General features: G+C 37.2%; 1 protein-coding gene across 4 annotated transcripts in view; it reads right to left on the reverse strand.

Annotated features, from left to right (window-relative positions):
* Positions 1-920: 920 nt before the first annotated feature.
* The window catches only part of COL12A1 (collagen type XII alpha 1 chain), a 111,435-nt gene continuing 93,661 nt past the window's right edge, over positions 921-18,694 (reverse strand). For all 4 annotated transcript variants that reach the window (XM_074895920.1, XM_074895916.1, XM_074895919.1 and 1 more), the window contains 9 exons: positions 17,582-17,635; positions 16,320-16,373; positions 15,106-15,177; positions 8,755-8,790; positions 8,579-8,645; positions 6,788-6,976; positions 5,624-5,692; positions 4,391-4,561; positions 921-2,003 (listed from right to left, as the gene is read on the reverse strand). In XM_074895920.1, the coding sequence (XP_074752021.1) occupies positions 1,822-2,003; positions 4,391-4,561; positions 5,624-5,692; positions 6,788-6,976; positions 8,579-8,645; positions 8,755-8,790; positions 15,106-15,177; positions 16,320-16,373; positions 17,582-17,635 (894 nt within the window). In that variant the 3' untranslated portion in view covers positions 921-1,821. The remainder of the gene's footprint in view (positions 2,004-4,390; positions 4,562-5,623; positions 5,693-6,787; positions 6,977-8,578; positions 8,646-8,754; positions 8,791-15,105; positions 15,178-16,319; positions 16,374-17,581; positions 17,636-18,694) is intronic.

The following is an 18,694-nucleotide window of genomic DNA, read 5'->3' on the forward strand; positions in this document are numbered from 1 at the left end:
GTTTGTTTGTATTTCATTTCACTGATAACCATGAAGGTGGTCTGTGGAGTTGTTGTATAATTTCCATTTGTGGACACTAAAATCTGTCATATAGCTTCCAGTGCAGAGTAAAATTCAGTGATCAAGAGCCAGCCTGGACATCTAGCTTCTCTTCACTGACAGATGTCTTGCATATCTTAAGAAATGGCATTCCAGCTTTGCTTCAGGTCCTGTGGCGAAAGCCATGTCTACTTTTAAGACCTTGGTTGAGATACCATTGATAGGAAGGATCACCACCAGTCCACTCTCTACAGTTAGCAAGTAATTCTTCTGGCCCACTGCAGTCTTGTTGTTCTTTTCCAAACCATCCTTGTCACCCTCTCTAGGTAAAGCTACATCACAGCCATCACTGTGATCCAAGCTTGTGCAGGGACAAATGACCTCCGGAGCAGAGTAGCATGTATGGTCCCGGCAGGATGGAGCTCAGCAAACACCAGACACCCACTTCCTCAAGTACACTATTTGCTAACAATGGGCTCAGTGCTGACATGGCTGCAATGCTCACAGCACATGAGGAATTAAAAATTTATGTAGCTTCAGGCATTCACTGCAGTTCAAGTCATTCCTTGGGTGGAAAGTCTCTCTCCCTGCAACAGCCATCCATCAGAAACCCCAAAAAAAGACAGCAACTGAAGCTCAGAGTCTCTCTTTCTAGCAGACTGAATTTGTTAAAAGTCTTATTCATGCCTCAGTCAGAGGAAGCCTCTCCTGCTTTCACCCAACCGCCTCTAGATCCCAGAGCCCAAATACCTATCTTAAGACTATCGACATTCTAGTTGATTTTTGGTATCTACCATTTCGAAATGATTGAGTGAATAACACTAATTGAATATACACACATCAGTCTCACCGTGCCTTTCAAAAAAATCAATAGACACATATAAATTTTCAGTAGTTTTATTGAAAAATGCCTCTTTCATTTGAGAAATAAATAATATAAGGCAGTGAAATTCACAATTTGCAGTTAAAATATAAAAGCAGCAATTCTATATCCATAGTCTTGCAAACAATTTCCAACTGCTTTTGATAACTAAGAAACATTGTATTCTGAAAAAAAATTCCATACTAAATATACAACATAAACATGCAATTCCATCTCTGCAGGATTGACTGCAATTTGGCATAAATGTTACTGTGTCTACAAACAAGGAGATTTTAGGCATTATTAAACTGTATCCAGTTGATACATTGATTTCAGCTACTTAATGTTTGTGGTGTTTAAAGGAGATGTATAAGAGCAGTATATGCTCTGCAAAGTGTAACTAAAAATAGAAGAAAATGACAATGATATTGAAAGGAGAGGGATTTTTTTTGTTTCTTTTTAACTAGATAATGCAGACCTGTGATCTAACTGAACTGAAAGCATGCATTTGAAAAAGAAGAAAAATGTAGAGCTAAAGCAGACAGTCCTTAGAAAATTTGCAGCAGCTCTGTGGTTATTTTTGTTTTGGTTTTTTGGTTTTCTTTTTTTTATTTATTTGTTTTTACATTATTTTAATGAAAAGGCAGAACTGGGATAACTGAATGCACATATTAACCTGTACGCAGCCACTATAAGCAAAAGTATTTTACAAGCATTTTCAGAGCAACATGAAATCTCTAAGGTACACACATTGCTATCCCCACATCAGCAAGATACAAAACAGGGATGTGTCTGATAAGAAAAGACCAGAAAGCTATATTGCAAATGAAACTATGCACTCTCCCTGTGTGTATCCGCAAATGCAAGTATAGCAAAACAAAAACCACCAACCAAAAAAACCAAAACAAGATACAGATCTTTTATGATTTTGTTTTTGCTTTTCTTGACAGTGATCTTTTCCAGCGCATGTGCTCAGGGTATTCTGGTGAATGCATTTCAACTCCATAGTCCTCATACTCGTCCTCTCTCCTTTCTGACTCCATAGGTACTATAAAGGGTTCACCTTCAGGTTGATAGGGTCCACTTTCAGGCACGTATGGTTCTGGTTGAAAATAGTTGTCCGATTGAACATAATAGTTATCGCATGTCTTTGAATCCACAAATACAATGAAAGTTAGTTTGTCTACATAGTGTTAGTCCAATCTTATTTCCATAAAATAAATATATATAAATTAATAGTTCACTGGGGATATTTTTCAGTTTTGTTCATGAATACTTTTTGGCAGTAAAATAATTAAAAAATTAATTTTGAAAGGCTTTGTATTTATAATACACAAAACATTGCAGGAAGAGTCTTAAATTATGCAAGGAACCAATTATTGTAAAACTTTAAAAAACAAAAACAAAACAATGCAAATCAAATAAAACTATTATTTTACAGCTACTTCAATAAATCCAAGCACTGGACTTTATTTTAAACTGCGCAATTAGTAGAAGACATGAAACAGGTAAAATGAACAGGAGGGTCTGGAATATACTAATTTTCTCTGAGAATGGGAAGGTAAGTGTAGACATAACTATCACCAGCGGCAATATACAGTACATGTCATTTTCTCGTGCTGTTCCTCGTAACAAACCGAGTTACAGCTGGTGCTTCAGGAACACCAAAAACTACAGCAAAACAGAAGAAAAATAATTATAAAACTTCGGTATTTATAACTGCAGTTACAGAATCCAACAAGGTTACATATAAAAAAAGGCACATGCCCAGATTCAGACATGTGGGTAACAAGCAACAGACAGGTAGGTTTCATAAGATGTCAAAGATGTTATTTCGGCATATAGCAAGCAGCAGCAGGCTTTTATGCAAAAGCATCACATAGAGTTGTTAACAGATTTTAGTGGATACAGTCCCATACAAATCATTTACAAGCCACAATTAGTTTACTATTTACAGAAGTCATTTCTCATGTACCAGGTTAAATCTGTCTCTTCTAATGGCATTACCTTTGCTGGTTAGTAGTTTTATAAGCCTCTTTCACCAGTGAGGCTTTTGAAGGTCTGGGTCTTTTTTTAAAAAAGAAAGACTGTCTATTTTATTATTGAAATGCAACAGGCTTTAATGAATTGACATCACTGTCCTTTGAATCTCATTCACAAATTGTGTTAGTAAAAAGAATCTCCCCATTCTATGAGGCCAACATGGTTCAAAAACCATATCCGTGGTGAAATATCCATACGGACTCATTTTCTAATAAGCACGTGCGCAAACATCTCAGAAACAGGATTTTCATGTATTCAAACTGTAAGCAGCACTGGCGACTTAGAAAATGTGTTAGCCGAAACCTGAAACAGGTCAAAGATGATGTTAGTCTTTTAAAAAGTCCATCTGATGTGCAAAAACATACTTTCATCCAACTAAATACATAACAGTTAAGTCATAGGCATATATTTATATATGTATACATAGCTGCTTACTAGAAAGAAGAACACTGCTGAATCACGGGTACAATTTTATTTATTTTTCATTTAAATAAAATTTTGTGTGAGATCTGCACAATCATGTGGCTCTTTAACCAGCAGCACTGAGTCTGCAAGTGTGTACATATATATATATATCTCTTTTCTTTTTTTTTCTTTTCATGGGTACATGCACAATACACTAACAGCAAACCATATCCAATAGTAGTATCACATACACTAATTTTGAGATGTTGCAATGCATACACATTAATTTGTTAACAATACTGTGGTCCTGCAGGATCCCCATGTTAAAATATATTAGAATCTTTCCAGACAGAAATTGGTGGCCGCTGTGACCCTTTATTTTGATTCCAGAAGCAGCCTACTGTTTGAGCTACATCACAGAGTGGAAGGCTGATATGACCCAGGGCTAATCAGTGACTCCATGGTATTTAACTTGGTAGAAATTGTAGGACAGTGGTGTTTTTCAGTTTGCACTGTATCACCAAATGGATTTCCTTTGTGGAAAATTTTTATTTCAGGTATCAATTTTTTTTAAATAATCCTAACATTGCTCAAAAAGAGACACACGGAAATTGCCAACCACAGCATTCTTTTTATTTTTCAAGAGAAACATGGAGAATTCAACCTTGTTCTGAAGACGATTGGAAGGGGTGGGAATGGAGGGGAAAAAAGAAGAAGAAGAAAATGGTCACTTAAATCCTATGAGCAACATTGTCAACTACTAACCATCTATGTTAAAAAAAAAAAAAAGAAAGACTAAATTATTTAGTTACTACTTCCTATTTAAAGCAAACTGCACATGACATCAAGTAAATCTGCATCAAAGTTCAAACGACTGCCCATATACCTGCACGTTACAATGAGGCAGGCCTGCTCATTGCAGCTATCTCCTCCTGATTCAGTATGTCCAGGCTAGCAGGCCTGTCTCATGTAAAGCAGCTCAATATATACAGCCACACCTATGAAGGCTATTTAAGGCAAGTTAAGTTGTTCATAACCTACCTGGGAATCCTTGGCCATTGTAAGGGATGCTAGCACATTGGGATGAATCACAATATCCTGGTGGCCCTGGGGGACCTCGAATACCCGCATTTCCAGGACGGCCTGGTGGTCCTGGTGGTCCTCGTGATCCTGTAGAGCCTGGTGGACCAGTTCTAGATTCTCCTTGTGGACCTAATTTTAGAATTGGAAGGTTGGGATGTCGATTTCTTTAAGAGCTATGTTTAGCTTGATAAAACAGCTAACATTACTGCTGTCTAGACTACACAGACTAGGCTATGTCTTTGGTGAGAAAACACTTGCGCTTTGTTGCTATATGGGGGTCAACAGAAAGAAAAACAAAAGAAAACTAGAAATGTGACTCATCATTAGTGGCTTCCCTGTGTGTGGCTTATTTAAGGATTTATTCACAGAATCTGATTTAGTAAGGCTTGAGCCAAGTAAGAAACATCAATGAATTCTCTGGTTTATTTCCCCTCTGTGTAAGATACAAAGATCTCAAGGGAAACTACTAGATTAGACAAGCACACTGGATTTCAATTAAAATATAGGAGTACATTAATTCTGCTACCCTGTAGCCCCAGGAGAGATGAGGTAATGTTTTTTTTGGAAGCATTCTTACTATGGTTAACAGAAAAGTAAAGCTTCGAGTAACTGGGGCTACAATTTGCTGCAAGTATCTTATGTGTCCTGTAATGAAAACCTGTGTTTAGCTTAGTAAACTACAAGCAGAAACAAATGATGCAGCTAATTTCTGCCAAAGCATCAGTGAACAAAACTGCATGATACAAAGACCAAAACCAATGGTCAAATCATCTGACTATCATCTGGTAACTCTTCATGTGGGACTATTTTGTATGCCGGGGACAATTTGCAGTTCTGTAATCACAAGTAAAAAATGGAACTAGATACTACAAAAGTATCATCTGATAACACTTACTGAGAATATCCATCAAATATCTGGACAACGTATTTTCATGAAACACATTTTCACTCAAGCAGGCATGTCAGATGAGTAAATTACAAGATAAAGATATTAGCCTATTAGCCACATCCCAAAATCTTTCTAAATTGCCCTTTTTTGTAGAGATTTCCAGTAGACTCTAATGCATGTCAAAAAAATGAAGTGGACAGAGTAAGGCATGCTCATTCACCATATGTAGTCTGGTTCCCTGTGAAGAAATGTTGTCTTTTTCTCTCACTTTTCTGTAATCTAATAAACCGAGAAATATTTACCAGGTGGTCCTGGCAAACCTCGTGGTCCTTGAGATCCAGTCCCTCTTTCACCTTTCTCTCCAGGCATTCCTACAGAATTAAAAAACAAACAAACAAACAAACAAAAACAAACAAACAAACAAAAAAACAACAATAAAAAACTAAGGAAACCACATCAACAAATATTTCTTCATGCTCCCTCATTGATATTAATATTTAATTCCCATTATTTAGTGTAACAATGCTGGCCAAACCTTATTTATACAGACATCAAAATGTGCATTTCGGAAAGTAATTTGGATATAAATATAGTAACCTAAAAATAAAGTAGGATGCAGAGGTAATTTATTGTGAATAATCTTTCTCAGACATAGAAAAATTTTGAGATACTTAAAACACCACAGAACCTTATTATTTTAAACTACAAATAGGAAGGTATTTTCAGGCTTGCATACTTCTGCTATAAAGGATGCTTTAAATTTTCTCAGAAACAATTATGATAAGTTTAAGAAACAGTAGAATTCAGAAATTTATTCTTTCTTTATTTCTTTCTAGCCTTTTTTAAAGATTATACTAAAATATATGCTAGAAAACACAGCAATAAATCTATGCTAGATTAGAGTAGCTGGAGTAAGCAAAGGCCACAAAATAGTACAGTACTGATCCAAGGTAGCCACAAAATAGGCTTACCAATATGCTCAAACTCAGTTCAGAGTTGCATCATTCCCTCAAAGTACCACAAAGAACCAAGGATGTAGACCTAATTCTTTCAACTCCTACTTTTTATTCCTGGTAATGACTCATTTTCTCTCTTAATCAGAGCTCTGTTCTGCAAAGAGTTGTGTTACTCCAAACAACCTTTCAAGATGTAGCTGTTTAGTGCCAGAAGAGTTCTGAGAACATTCACTTTCCTAAGATAGCCTGTGGAAGCCTGAAACAGCAGTGAAAATGTTAGACCAACTTGTGTTTCATGAAACATGAGCAAGGGAGAGACAAAGGAAAGCAATGATGTAATTAACTTGTCCTCCAGAACATCAGTGTCCCTCAGGCAATCCAGATGAACTAACAGGCTACTTCTGGGTGTGGGCTTCCTAGTCTGACACGGTAAAGGGATCAGACTGCTCCTCTGTCAGTCTCCGCACTATGTCCACTGTGAAATACACAGATGCCTTGGAATTTACTCACCTCTTTCACCAGGTGGTCCTTGGACTCCAGGAGGTCCTGGGAATCCTGGTCTTCCTCCAGGTCCAGGCTCCCCTCTTGTCCCAGCAGCTCCTGGGGGACCAGGTGGGCCTGGTGGCCCTGGCTGGTTACGGTTTGAATAATAATCATTTGGGATTTGATTCAGCATTTGATTGAACCGGCTCATTTGACCTTCAAAAAGAAAGAAAAATGGTTCAATACACCATGTGAAATGAGTGAAAGTCTTTTATGAGAGTGGGAAGGAATAACAAATTATCTTTCTTCATTAAATCCTATCCTTATTTCCATTCAGTAAATCAGTGGTTAACAAGTACAGATGAATTACAAAGACTTAAGATGAATGTCTGCTAAGAAAGCTGAACATAAATGGAGACGGGAAGGAGGAAGAAAGGTAAGGGGAATTCTGGAAGCCAAAATATTAATAAAAATAAATTTTAAAGCAATTAAAGTAACAAAATAAGCATTTGTTTACAATACTCTTGCTCTCAGAGTTCTAAATGGAGGTTGTTTTTACTCTGAAGAACAGAAAGGACTTGTTATACTTCTAAAAGTGGAGTATCACATTTCTATGCACTTTCAGCTCTGAAGCTGCCACAAACAGAGTATAAATTATTCATGTGTAGAGGTAGCAGCACAGTCTATGAAGTCACTTTCTTAAGCCTGTAGGATGTATAGGCTTGTACCTATACACCTTCTGCATATGGGCAAATTTCATTTCCAAAGCAAGGTGTCTGAACAAAAGCAACCGCACTGTGAAACTATGCAGAAAGGAGCCCTTAATGGGGGGCCACATCTAGCCCTACCTGATTAGTGTAATGTGCCAGTCCTAGCATAACCCTGAAGAGATGAGCTGAATATGAAAAATATAAAGCAGGGATGTTCAAAAAAGAGATGCTAAAAGATCTCAGACAACACATCCTTATTCATAAGCCTAATACACTGATGAACATACTTTCTTTCCTCTGCAATGGCTAACTTACAGACACATTTTAAATAGCAGCCACCACAGATATTTTAAAGGACATACTGTCCTCCTCTCTGTACACAATCACTCTTAATGATACAAAAGGTATATCTGTTTATCTCAGTCAGTGCTTACCCTTGTTATAGAAAGAATATTAAGAACAATTTCTGGGCAAATTTGTTTCTGTCCTCCTTGGCAGGTTTACTGATGGCAAAAGCACTGCCTCAGGGACAGAGAAAAAGCCTCTACAGAGGACATTTTCATAGGCTGCTGAGCTGCACTCTGTGACAGTAGAGGATTGAAATTCAATTTGGAGTCCTTCTCCAAATAAATTTTATTTTTACTTGCATAGCACAGATGATTTTGTGCACAGTATTTACCCAACACTCATCTGCCTTTCCCTGCTAGCAACGTACCTGCATTGAGCATCTTTTTTCTCACCAATTCCCTCCTCCTGAATACATGTTTAATGAGAAAATGAATACTGATTTTATGACAAAGATGAAGCAGTTGTGGACCAGACCGACAAAAGTAAAGTCACTTTCCTTGTATAGAGCATTAGATTTGCATGTGTACCTCCTAAGGTCATAGATTAGTTCACGATCAAGCTAGCCAGTGATCTGGCAAAGATTTAGTGCTACATATTTTTTCACCAAATCACTGGCATTCAACAGCTATCAGATCACTCAAGCTCTCGCTATGCTCTGTGTCTACTATTCCTCATCTTAAATTTAAACCATTGTTTTCTCTTTTATCAAACAAAGTAGCAAATTACTAGTGTGATAAAAAAAAAGCAAGCAACACTTTACCATTTATCAGCTGCTCACAAACTTGTCTTGCAACTGCTCGCATCATGTTCTGAGAAGCAATGTCACCCTAAATGATCAAAACCAAAACAAGTGTTTTATTAGCAAGTGTCTGTGCTTTTAAAGACATAGTGTTTAATTAAAAAAGCTGAGAAAAACTGACTTCAAAGAAGACTTACTCTGTCACCTTTTTCTCCCTTCATTCCAGGTGCACCCTAAAATAAATACAGTAAAAATAAAAAAACTGGAAGGATTATGTTATTCCATCCTATCTATAGGTTTGAGACATACAATTCTAGAAAACATTTTGACTCCTTCAGGAAGACAGACCTGGTCCTCCTTGAACTATACATTTCAAACATCCTAAAGCACATGTCAGGAAAGACTGGACAAGCAATGATCTTTCGTGTATGATCAAACACACTGACAGATGCAGAAGAAAAAGATCTGAAGGAAAAATTCAGACTAGGGCCAAAGATATTGACATATTCTGACACCAGGGCCTCACTGACAATTTAGAAGTTGAATTTCTAGCATCACATTTCTTTAAATGATGAATGGCCTTGTATAAGTTATATATGACTTTAATTTTAAGTCTTAAGCCAATTCATCAATAAAGAAGGTAAGCTAGGAAGAATAAAACATGTCTAGGAAGAGTAGCTGTCTCCTTGAAACCACAAGAAACAGACCCTGTGTTAAGCGAAAAAGCACTATGCAAAGATGACACATAAGATGGAGAGAGATGCCATTAAGTGCTTATTTTATTTGTAATGACAGCTTTCCTGTTAATTCTCAACCACTTCTAGTCTTACAGTAGTCTCACAGAAGTCTTAAATTGAGCTGCTTTATAATCATTGACATTTGCCAAAAGATAACTTTTGCCTAACCTCAATTTCCATTTGCCTTTGAATACTCCAGTGGTTGTGGGTTTTTTTGTTTTCAAGAATACTATGTAAGAAGCCAATCAGGACTGATTCTAATCTTTATATATGTATGTCTCTATGGCTGGAAGAACATCAGGAATACTGTAAATATATTTTTAGATTCTGAACTGGAGATATGCACACACAATCTACTCCACAAACAAAATTGTATGTGTGCACCTCTCACACAACATTTTAAGATTTTAGCCTTATGTTCGCATTCAACTCTTAGCAGAGAAAAGCATCAAAAGAGTGAACCATACTTTCCAATGAAAATGTAATTTCAATGTTTGGTATGATGGATTTTTAAAGATTTTCAAAATAGACAGAAATAATCTCAGAAGAATGTTTATAACTTGCTTTGGTCTATTTGACACGATTTTGGCCACAGTAAAATTTGCAGATGTCCATTTAAAGTAAGCGGAAAATTAGATTCGGTCATTTGTTTTAGTCACTGGGTCAACCTTTGAAAAATCTAAAAATCTGTGAAGTGTCTTAAAACTATTCTTTCAATTTTGACATCAAAATATAAAAGAAAAACAAAACAAAACAAAACAAAACTGAATTTACTGCAAGATTTGCTTAGGAAGACATCATGAATAGCCCTTACCATGCTCTTGAGTACTCACTGTGAAAATGCCACACGTGTGCCAAATTCAATGGCAGTACAAACAAAACTTTGACCAAAACTACGGCTCCTGAAGAGGCCAGTGTGAGTTTTACAGATGTCTTTAGTGGATGCAGTTAGGCCACACCTGAATCCTAAAAATCTATTGTAAATTCACCTGCCAGAATGTGTCCAAAGAGCACAGCAGCTTTGTCAGCTAAGCAAAAAGGGGCTAGCATGAGTTCAAATAGATTTTCATTTGTAGCCTAAATTACTATTTGAACATAAGGCATATTTCAAAAGTGAAAGACCAGTTTGATCATCTGCTGCTCTGCATGGCTCTCCACGTAGTTACACATACATCCTAAGTATTACTGCTTTTTACATCGCTGTATTTCTTTAAGGAGCCTGTTTATCACCATTAACAAAGCAAGGACTAAGTGTGGGCTGGAGCTGTTTTTCATAACATTCCGACAGTACCCACAATTAATTTCAACAACAAATCATTCCACTGAGGTCAGAGCAGATACAATTCGAATGCAGTGGCACTGTTTCTTAGACTTCTATCAAGTTTTTGAGCAAACAAATTTCCATGGGGCACATCAGGGTGTTAACTTAGTATGCTATCTGAGCTTCTCTGCAGCAGTGTTGCATACACCAGCCCTATGACATGCTGCAGAAAATACGAGGCAGTTCATCCATCGTTAAGTAGCTGGCATACGGTACCTTTGTATCATGCATAACAGATCATTCACGCAAAATTAATGGTACAGACTCAAATGAAAGATTTAGAATGGTAACAGCATGAATGTGCCACTGGAATAAATTATGCCACCAGTGAGACAGTTATTAGTATGTACACAGTATACCCATCAAACTGATGAATATTCTTTCCCTTCTGTCCTTCAGTCCTTCACCTATATCTTTTCTTACTCAGTGAAGTCCTCAGGGAAAAGGTCTGTCTTTTAGTTTTAGCTTAGTACAGCCATAGGCTGAAACAGACCATGGACTTGTACATGCCATAAGAACAGAAATAAACTAACAATAAAAACCATCAGGAAAATATGACATTTCTATCTGTCATTCTCTAATAAGTAACACTGTGGTAAATGCTGATGTACTGAAACTCTAAAAGAGATGCAGTTTGACTCTCAATTCAACACATGTTAACATCTCAGTCATAAACTATCACATGTATCTAAAATATCCATTGAATAGAAATGCAGATTTTTCACTTGCACTAGTCTAACATGAAAATCTGGGGGGAAAAAAATATTAACAAATTATTTGGTGCTTCTCTTTCTGTTTGAAACTTGGCAATTTTTGCTATTTTCTGAAAGCATATTCTTTTGAAATTATCTGTTGAGTATTTATAATACTTGCTCATTGTATTATCCTTTCTAAGGCTTTCATAGTACAGCCTTGTGCTGTTTCAGCCAGAAGCAATTCATGCAGTATGTCTTGTTTATTCACTAGGTAAGTGCAAGCATTAGAAATCAGAATTCTCATCTACTATACCAGCAATATTCTAATAATTACTTAAAATGCCATGTTCCAATTAATTCACTTGCTAGAGCATTCACACTCCAGAACTATACACAGAAGAGACAAAAATGCACCAAACTTAAAATGTTTAAATCCTATATATTGTTTCTGGAAATATTTTTGATGACTGGTCAGGAAGATTCTTCAGCCTGCCTTCAGCCACAAGCCATGTTGGTAAGACAGGAAGGTGCTCTGATAGCAAAAGCACAACATCAATCCAAAGTATTGCCAACAAAGATGCCCAGCTAGAAAAATGCTAAGGCATTCTTTAATTATAACCATTACACAGTCAATTTTACAATTCACTGAAATCAAATAAGCCTCATTCTTCAATTTTTGACCTCGAGAAGATACACTGATTCAGCCTTATGGTTGCAAATCTACAGGCTATTCCAAACTAATATAAGAATTTGAAGATTAGAGGCTGTCTATGTTAACAACAGTTCATTTTCCACCTGGATATTTTAGAAACATGATTTCAAAAAAATAATTACAACTGCAATTATTGAGTTGCTATTTGCATATTCCTTCCACTTGGCTATATTCTTCTTAAATTACAGTTTATTTTCCTTTAATAGAAAAAAAAATGCAATTTAGCCAACTGCGTGCCAACATTTTGAGAAGCAGCAGCTGCTGCTGACATTCTGTTTTGTTGGTATCCTGCAATGAGGGAGTCACTTGGGGTCAGCGTGAGGAAAAGCTAGTTTATTCTGCATGTGGGATTTTTCTGAGCTGTGGGATGAAGGCTGAGGCTGCAGCAAAGTTCTACAGCTGAAGGAGGACAAAAAAAAGTACGTTTTGCTATTTTTACTTAAAAAGATAATGCACTCAATTGTTTTGCCCAGAAGAATGTTTGCTCTCCACAAGAACCACCGGTTTGTTGCTCACAAAGCAGCATCTTTTTGAGACTTCATCTAGGATGTCTGCATAGATGGATGGGAGATCAGTAAATAAATGGCAGCAGAGAATGGAAAATGCTCAAAATCTGCATTTAACTCACAACAAACATCTCCCTTATTGTGCTCAGGATTACTCTCTAAAGGTTTTCACACTCTATTTGGTCCTGGAGGCATCAGTCTAATATATTGCACCTTATATATAAAATATAAATGCCTTGCACTATTTCCTGGGGACCTTGTAGATCAACAAAGTCAGACCCTGTTTTCAGAGTCTGTTTTTATCAACAAGACAGCTCTACCTCAGGATGATTAAGTCTGCCTACCCATCCATTTCCATTTTCATTCTCATGTATAAAACAACAGTACTGGAAATTCTCTTATCTGATAGTACAAGATCTTCTATTTCTCATTACATTTATTCATGGAAAACATACCCATTTCTTCTTTAGTCAATATCCTCTTTTAGCTTAATGACTCTTCCTTACCTTTGCTGGTTGTTGCTGTATGATATATGTATGGACTACTACCAAATTCTTGCTCTCTGTTTGACCAGACAGACAGAGAACAGATATTTTAGTCTCCTCTAGGATAGACAGTGCTCAATTCTCAATAGATTACTGTCTCATTTGTGTTCTTACTCTTCATCCTTCTGTTATTTTGCTACTACACCGAAGAAACACCTGTTTCTCTTGGAAGACTTAGAGTAAAAAAGTAAAATTTCCTATTTCCATGAAAGTTCAGGTAACACTTCAGGTATCAACTTGTTCTAGTATAAGTACCCCCTGAGGTAGAGAAATGTTTACAGCCACATTCATGGTGTGGTCTGTCTCAGCTTAGCACATTATTGGTATTTAATACACCAGGATGGACTACATTCACTGGGAATGTCTTCACACCACCAAGGCTCCTTGTAATTTGGATGTAATTGTCTGTCTTTTGTCAGGGGTGTAATGTTCCTTGCCTTGTAGGGTTCTTTCACCTGATTTGCGCTGCATAGTACCAGCAATACAGATTGTTCAGGTAGAATTAAAAATGGCAATATCTGATTGAAAATTATTTACTCCTTGTATTTACCAGAGGCAATGTGAAGCCTCATAATCTTTCTCCAGGACAGGAAGTTACAAATTCAGGCAGGCCTGAACTATGATTCATGTCACTGCAAGTTGCATTTGGCTGTCAGGCTGCACCTTTGGCAATTCTAATACTGGACACAAAGGAAAGCATTGAAATTCTGTCCATCAGGAGTTTGATAAAACATCTGTGCAAGGTGCAAGCCAGAATTCCTGCTGGGATCTGTTCTAGAAACATAAGAAATGGTAAATATGATGCACAGTGTCCCATTATAAGAAAGTGTAATAATCAGGAAAAAAAAAATATTTCTAACTGAAAGGAACTCGAGATTAGAGTATAGGAGAACTTACACGTCATACTTGGACAGGACTTGACTGTCTTGCTTTGCAAAAGCACTGAAACTGGGCTTGTAGCCAGATTTGCTTCCATGAATGTTATTTACCTGCAGATCTTTGCTGCTGAACTGGGTCAACTATCCAGTGTCCCAGGTGAAGGAAAATTTGGATATATCTACTAGTCTGAAGCTCACTTGTGAATAAACCACAGCACTTTGTGCCCTGGCTATGACTATCAAGTATCTAACCTGGCAGGAATATCACATTAGCAATGTACATCTAAAGGCAGGAAAGCTTCAGTGATTTCCTAAGACACTCAATATCCTCTATTGCAAGGAGAAATGGGATTTATAGGCTGGCAAATGTAGACTGAATTCAAAGTGTGCATGAGAAAATGACCCAGTTTCCTGGTGCTCCTGGGAACTTCCACATCATAACCATCAAGCTGCCCAGCCTACTACCCAACCATCATATATACAACAACATTGAAGTGAGATGGAAAATTCTGGCTGATTGTCAGACATTAAGTAATGAATGACTTCTCATGTCAATTGCTGTCTCCGCTCCTGACTCAAATAAAATTTCTCAGAAATCCTATAAATGAATCAATTCAAATTTCTTCTGAAACTGTTGGTGGCAGGCAGCACCTCCTGCTCTTTTTCCTTGTTCAGGATGCACTTTAAAGGTTTGAATAGAACCCACAGAAGCCCCAAATAATTTTGAAATCACATTGTAAAAAAACCAAAACATTTGCAAAACAGAAGTGATTATGTAATATTATCAGATTGTCCACCTTCAGCAGTGTACCACTTTTTTACTACACACACACATATACAAATATAAAGACTTTCCAGTCATTCTGCTGACCTAGTTCTTCATGCTTATGCAGCGCATAAATATATGTCTTGGCACATAATAGCTCATGATCTTTCTAGTGGAAACCAGAGACCACAGTTTCCATCCCCAACTATTAAACTCAGCAAAATGGCATACTGTAAAAATAAAATAGTTTGAAAAAAAGACTTGCAGTCTTAGGTCAGTTCCACTGTATTAACCACCATCATAAGTGCAAGACAAGTATTTAAAGCAAGAAGTCTCATATTCATCAACAGACTGCAATTTAAAATTTGATACTGTATCATTATCTTACTGGTGTCCCACGATCTCCTGGCTTCCCTGGTTTTCCACTTGGGCCAGCAACTCCTGGAACTCCTGGGGCACCCTACGGCAGCAGACATGTAAAGTGAGTTGTAGAAATCCACAATGGCCTAAATGCTAATAAGAAACGTGTTATTGTCTTGAGTGCAAAACAATACTGAAAATGGCTTCTATCACTTGTGGTTTTTTCTGTTAGGTACATATCGGGCTTGAAAGCTTTCCTCTGGAAAAAATAGTTTATTTCTTCATAGAAATGTGTCTTTTTACATAACACCTCAGTTTAACAGGCATTTCTGAATCTAAGGATGCAGAGAGTGTCTGTATGTTTTTGGTATCGGTAGCGAAGACAGATTCCTAAAGCAGTACAAGATGGTTTGGCCTTCTAACTTCATCTAGCAGTTCTGTGATCCATCTAAAAGTCCACAATAAGGAGTCCATAAAAGTAATTCTAGTGATAGTAGAAATGAAATATTAAATATAATTGAAATGAAATATAAAATAATAAAAGAACAGTGTTAGGTTATGTGATAAAAGCTCATCTGCACACCCACAAAGGAGCATAAGAAAATTGTGGGTGAAGCAGGGGCAGCCCAAATAATACCCTGCCCTAGCAATTCCTGTCTATATAAATACACGTGGTGTAAATGTGTGCTCTGTGTGTGTATGCCTACTGGAAATACATTTTCCATCTGGCTACTGGTTGGACCTGGTAACATGGAGCTGCAGCAACCTGCCTATCTTGGGCTGTCTGATCCAGCATAATATGTTTTTCTCTAACAACCAGCACCTTTTCTAACATAGTCCCACAATCACAATGAAGTAGCCTTTTAAGCAAAAACTAGTCCTCAAATAGTCTTGTCAAGAAAAACTTGTATTAACAGGATTTTTCACCAGACTACAAGTAATAAGCTAATCAGTTTCAGTAGGCCTGGCTATGCATTTAAAGATCATGGCTAAAGAACCAGGTAAACTGGTTCTTCCCTTATTTACACTGGCAGAAATCAGTTTCAAAACCACTCATGAACATTTGTGAATACATGCTTTACACAGTGTCTGCTGACCTTTTACTGAGAATTTCCCAGATCCATTTAGGATATCAAGCAGAGGATCCATTTCATATTTGACAGAAACTGAAAATGTCAATGTGGCTCTTTCTTGGATCGGGTCTCTCATTTCAGAGTATATCAAAGACAAAAATATATTTACCGCTGGACCTGGTGGGCCTCTGGGACCTGTGGGACCATCTTTTCCTGTGAAACCCTATTTAAAAACAAAAGCACAATTAGAGATCAATTTAAGATTGTAGCCTGATTAAATGGCTTTTAAGATTATGTAATTGCATTACTCCTGATTACTACTGGCATGTATTTTAAAACTCTTCCACAATGTAAGTTTAAAATATAGCTATCATGACTAATGCTAGAGAAGGCTATGGAACAATAAGCTTCAGCCAGTTTAGAAGATGTTCAGCTGCTCTTGATTAACTGAAGATGGAATTAGTCTCTCTCAACATTTTTAAGAAAAGGAATCGTTCTATCCCAGAGGAGCAAGATTGCCTTTTTTGCTCTTCTCTCATCCGAGGTTTCTACTTAAATGAAGAACAACCTCCCTCTCAGATACTTCCCCTGCAAGAAGAGATGCTGAGAAATCCCATTTTAATAATCTAACATAGCACTCACAAATTAATATTGAAGGTCCATGGCCCACCAATGACCCACTAATCCAATGGTATGTTCTTTGGCAACCGGCTATCATATGGTTGTCTGTTTTCTTTTACAGCTATCAACTCCCACTAAAGGATAACTATAAATACATATATCTGCTATTAATTTTGACCGTAATGGCAAGTTATTGCTTCAATCGTCTCAAAGGTGATATGTCACTGTGAAGACAAAAGAGATTTGCTTAGCTGACCCCAAATTAGAAGAAAGGGACTGCAACAACTCCACAAAGAAACACCTTTGTGCATGCCTTTCATTATGAAGATATTTCAGACCTCCCCATCCAAAGAAAAGTTTAGCTCAGTAGTTAAGGAGCAAGTTTGACCTTCACAGTAAGAATAGCACAGATGGATTGTTTACAGATATGACATCTCTCAGACACTGAGACAAGCAGAGTTTCAAAGGGATCCCCTGAAGCAGCAACAGTGTGTGGAACTCAGCAAGGCTGAGTACCTCAGCAGAGCCCTGCTCAGTGGACAGCTGCTCTATGGGTGCAGGCATTTAAGAACCTAGTCATGAGAGTGAGCAGTGCAAGCTTTACAGAAGCTATCTAGATACATTATGGCTATCTGGGGAGGTTTTCTCCCCTAGGGTCTTCCAGTCCTACAACTTTTACCTCTCCAGGTTGGATACTGATAAAAGGACTCCTTTTGAAAAAGCATTTCAAAATAGAAAGATACGATAAAGAAGGGGGGGAAAAACCCACATTATTTGTTTTTTTCAGAACATAAACAGAGAAAACCTTACCCTTTCTCCTGGAGGTCCCATTGGGCCAGGTGGACCAGGTAAACCTGGGGTTCCCTAGAGGGGAAAGGAATGATGAACTGTATCTATGACAGAACAAACATCACTGCTATGCTAATCATGACAGTATACATGCACACATTTAAATATTTAACTGTCTTCAAGGTTGCTTTTTGGCCTTTACAAAAACAAAACAAACCTTTAGGAGAAAGCATTTATCTCATATACATGATACAAGAGTATTCACCCGCACTACTATTTACTTCCATTTCCTTACCAGCCCATAATTCAACTTTAAAAATAATTTTCAGTACCGTTCCATAAAATAGATGCCTGGTTTATTGCTTTTACAAGTATGACTTAAAGTTGTCAGCTAACCCTTTATCACCTGGTGCTAAAGCCTAGCTGCAGTCATTAATCAGTCATCAAAAATTAGACTCTTCCTTTATTGTTCTTTTGCCCCTATTGTCCTTTTTTTATCATTCTGCTGCTTTATTGTGCACATTCTAAGTTATCTGTTTCTGTTCCGTGTAGCTTCTGGGTAGAGAATAGACCCTAAAACTAAAGAGACAAGCTACATTAGAGGACACTCAGGAATAATTTCATTCAACACTCTGTAGGATCAGTATCACTGTTGTAGGAACTGGATATTGAACAGTCTTGTATCATGTCATGTTCTTCCCCCATTTCTGTCTAATCTCATCATACACTAAAATGTAACATTGGTTTCTACAGGAATTACTATTGCCTAAATGTTTCCTATTCAGGGTTTATAAGGACTAATAAAACAGGTAAAAAATACAAGGCCCTTGGTCCATGACTGACCTTATCTGATATATGAAACTAAATCCACGACACCATTTAAGCATCTCACATACAGTCTTTATATCCCCAGTAAATCAAGGACAATATAGTAACCAGAGAACTGTCTAGGTTTGAAAAGACCTTGAAGATCATCTAGTCCAACCATTAAATATCAGTTATATCATCACATGGGCAGATCAATGACCTTAGATTATCCAAATCCAACTGATTACACAAAAAAAACCCTGATTTTTTTCCTCAAAACCTAATCCTAGCTTACAATATAGAAATCTGCAAGTAAGTGAAATTTAA

Source organism: Athene noctua, chromosome 1 (genome assembly GCF_965140245.1).
Source record: "Athene noctua chromosome 1, bAthNoc1.hap1.1, whole genome shotgun sequence".
Classification (NCBI taxonomy): domain Eukaryota; kingdom Metazoa; phylum Chordata; class Aves; order Strigiformes; family Strigidae; genus Athene; species Athene noctua.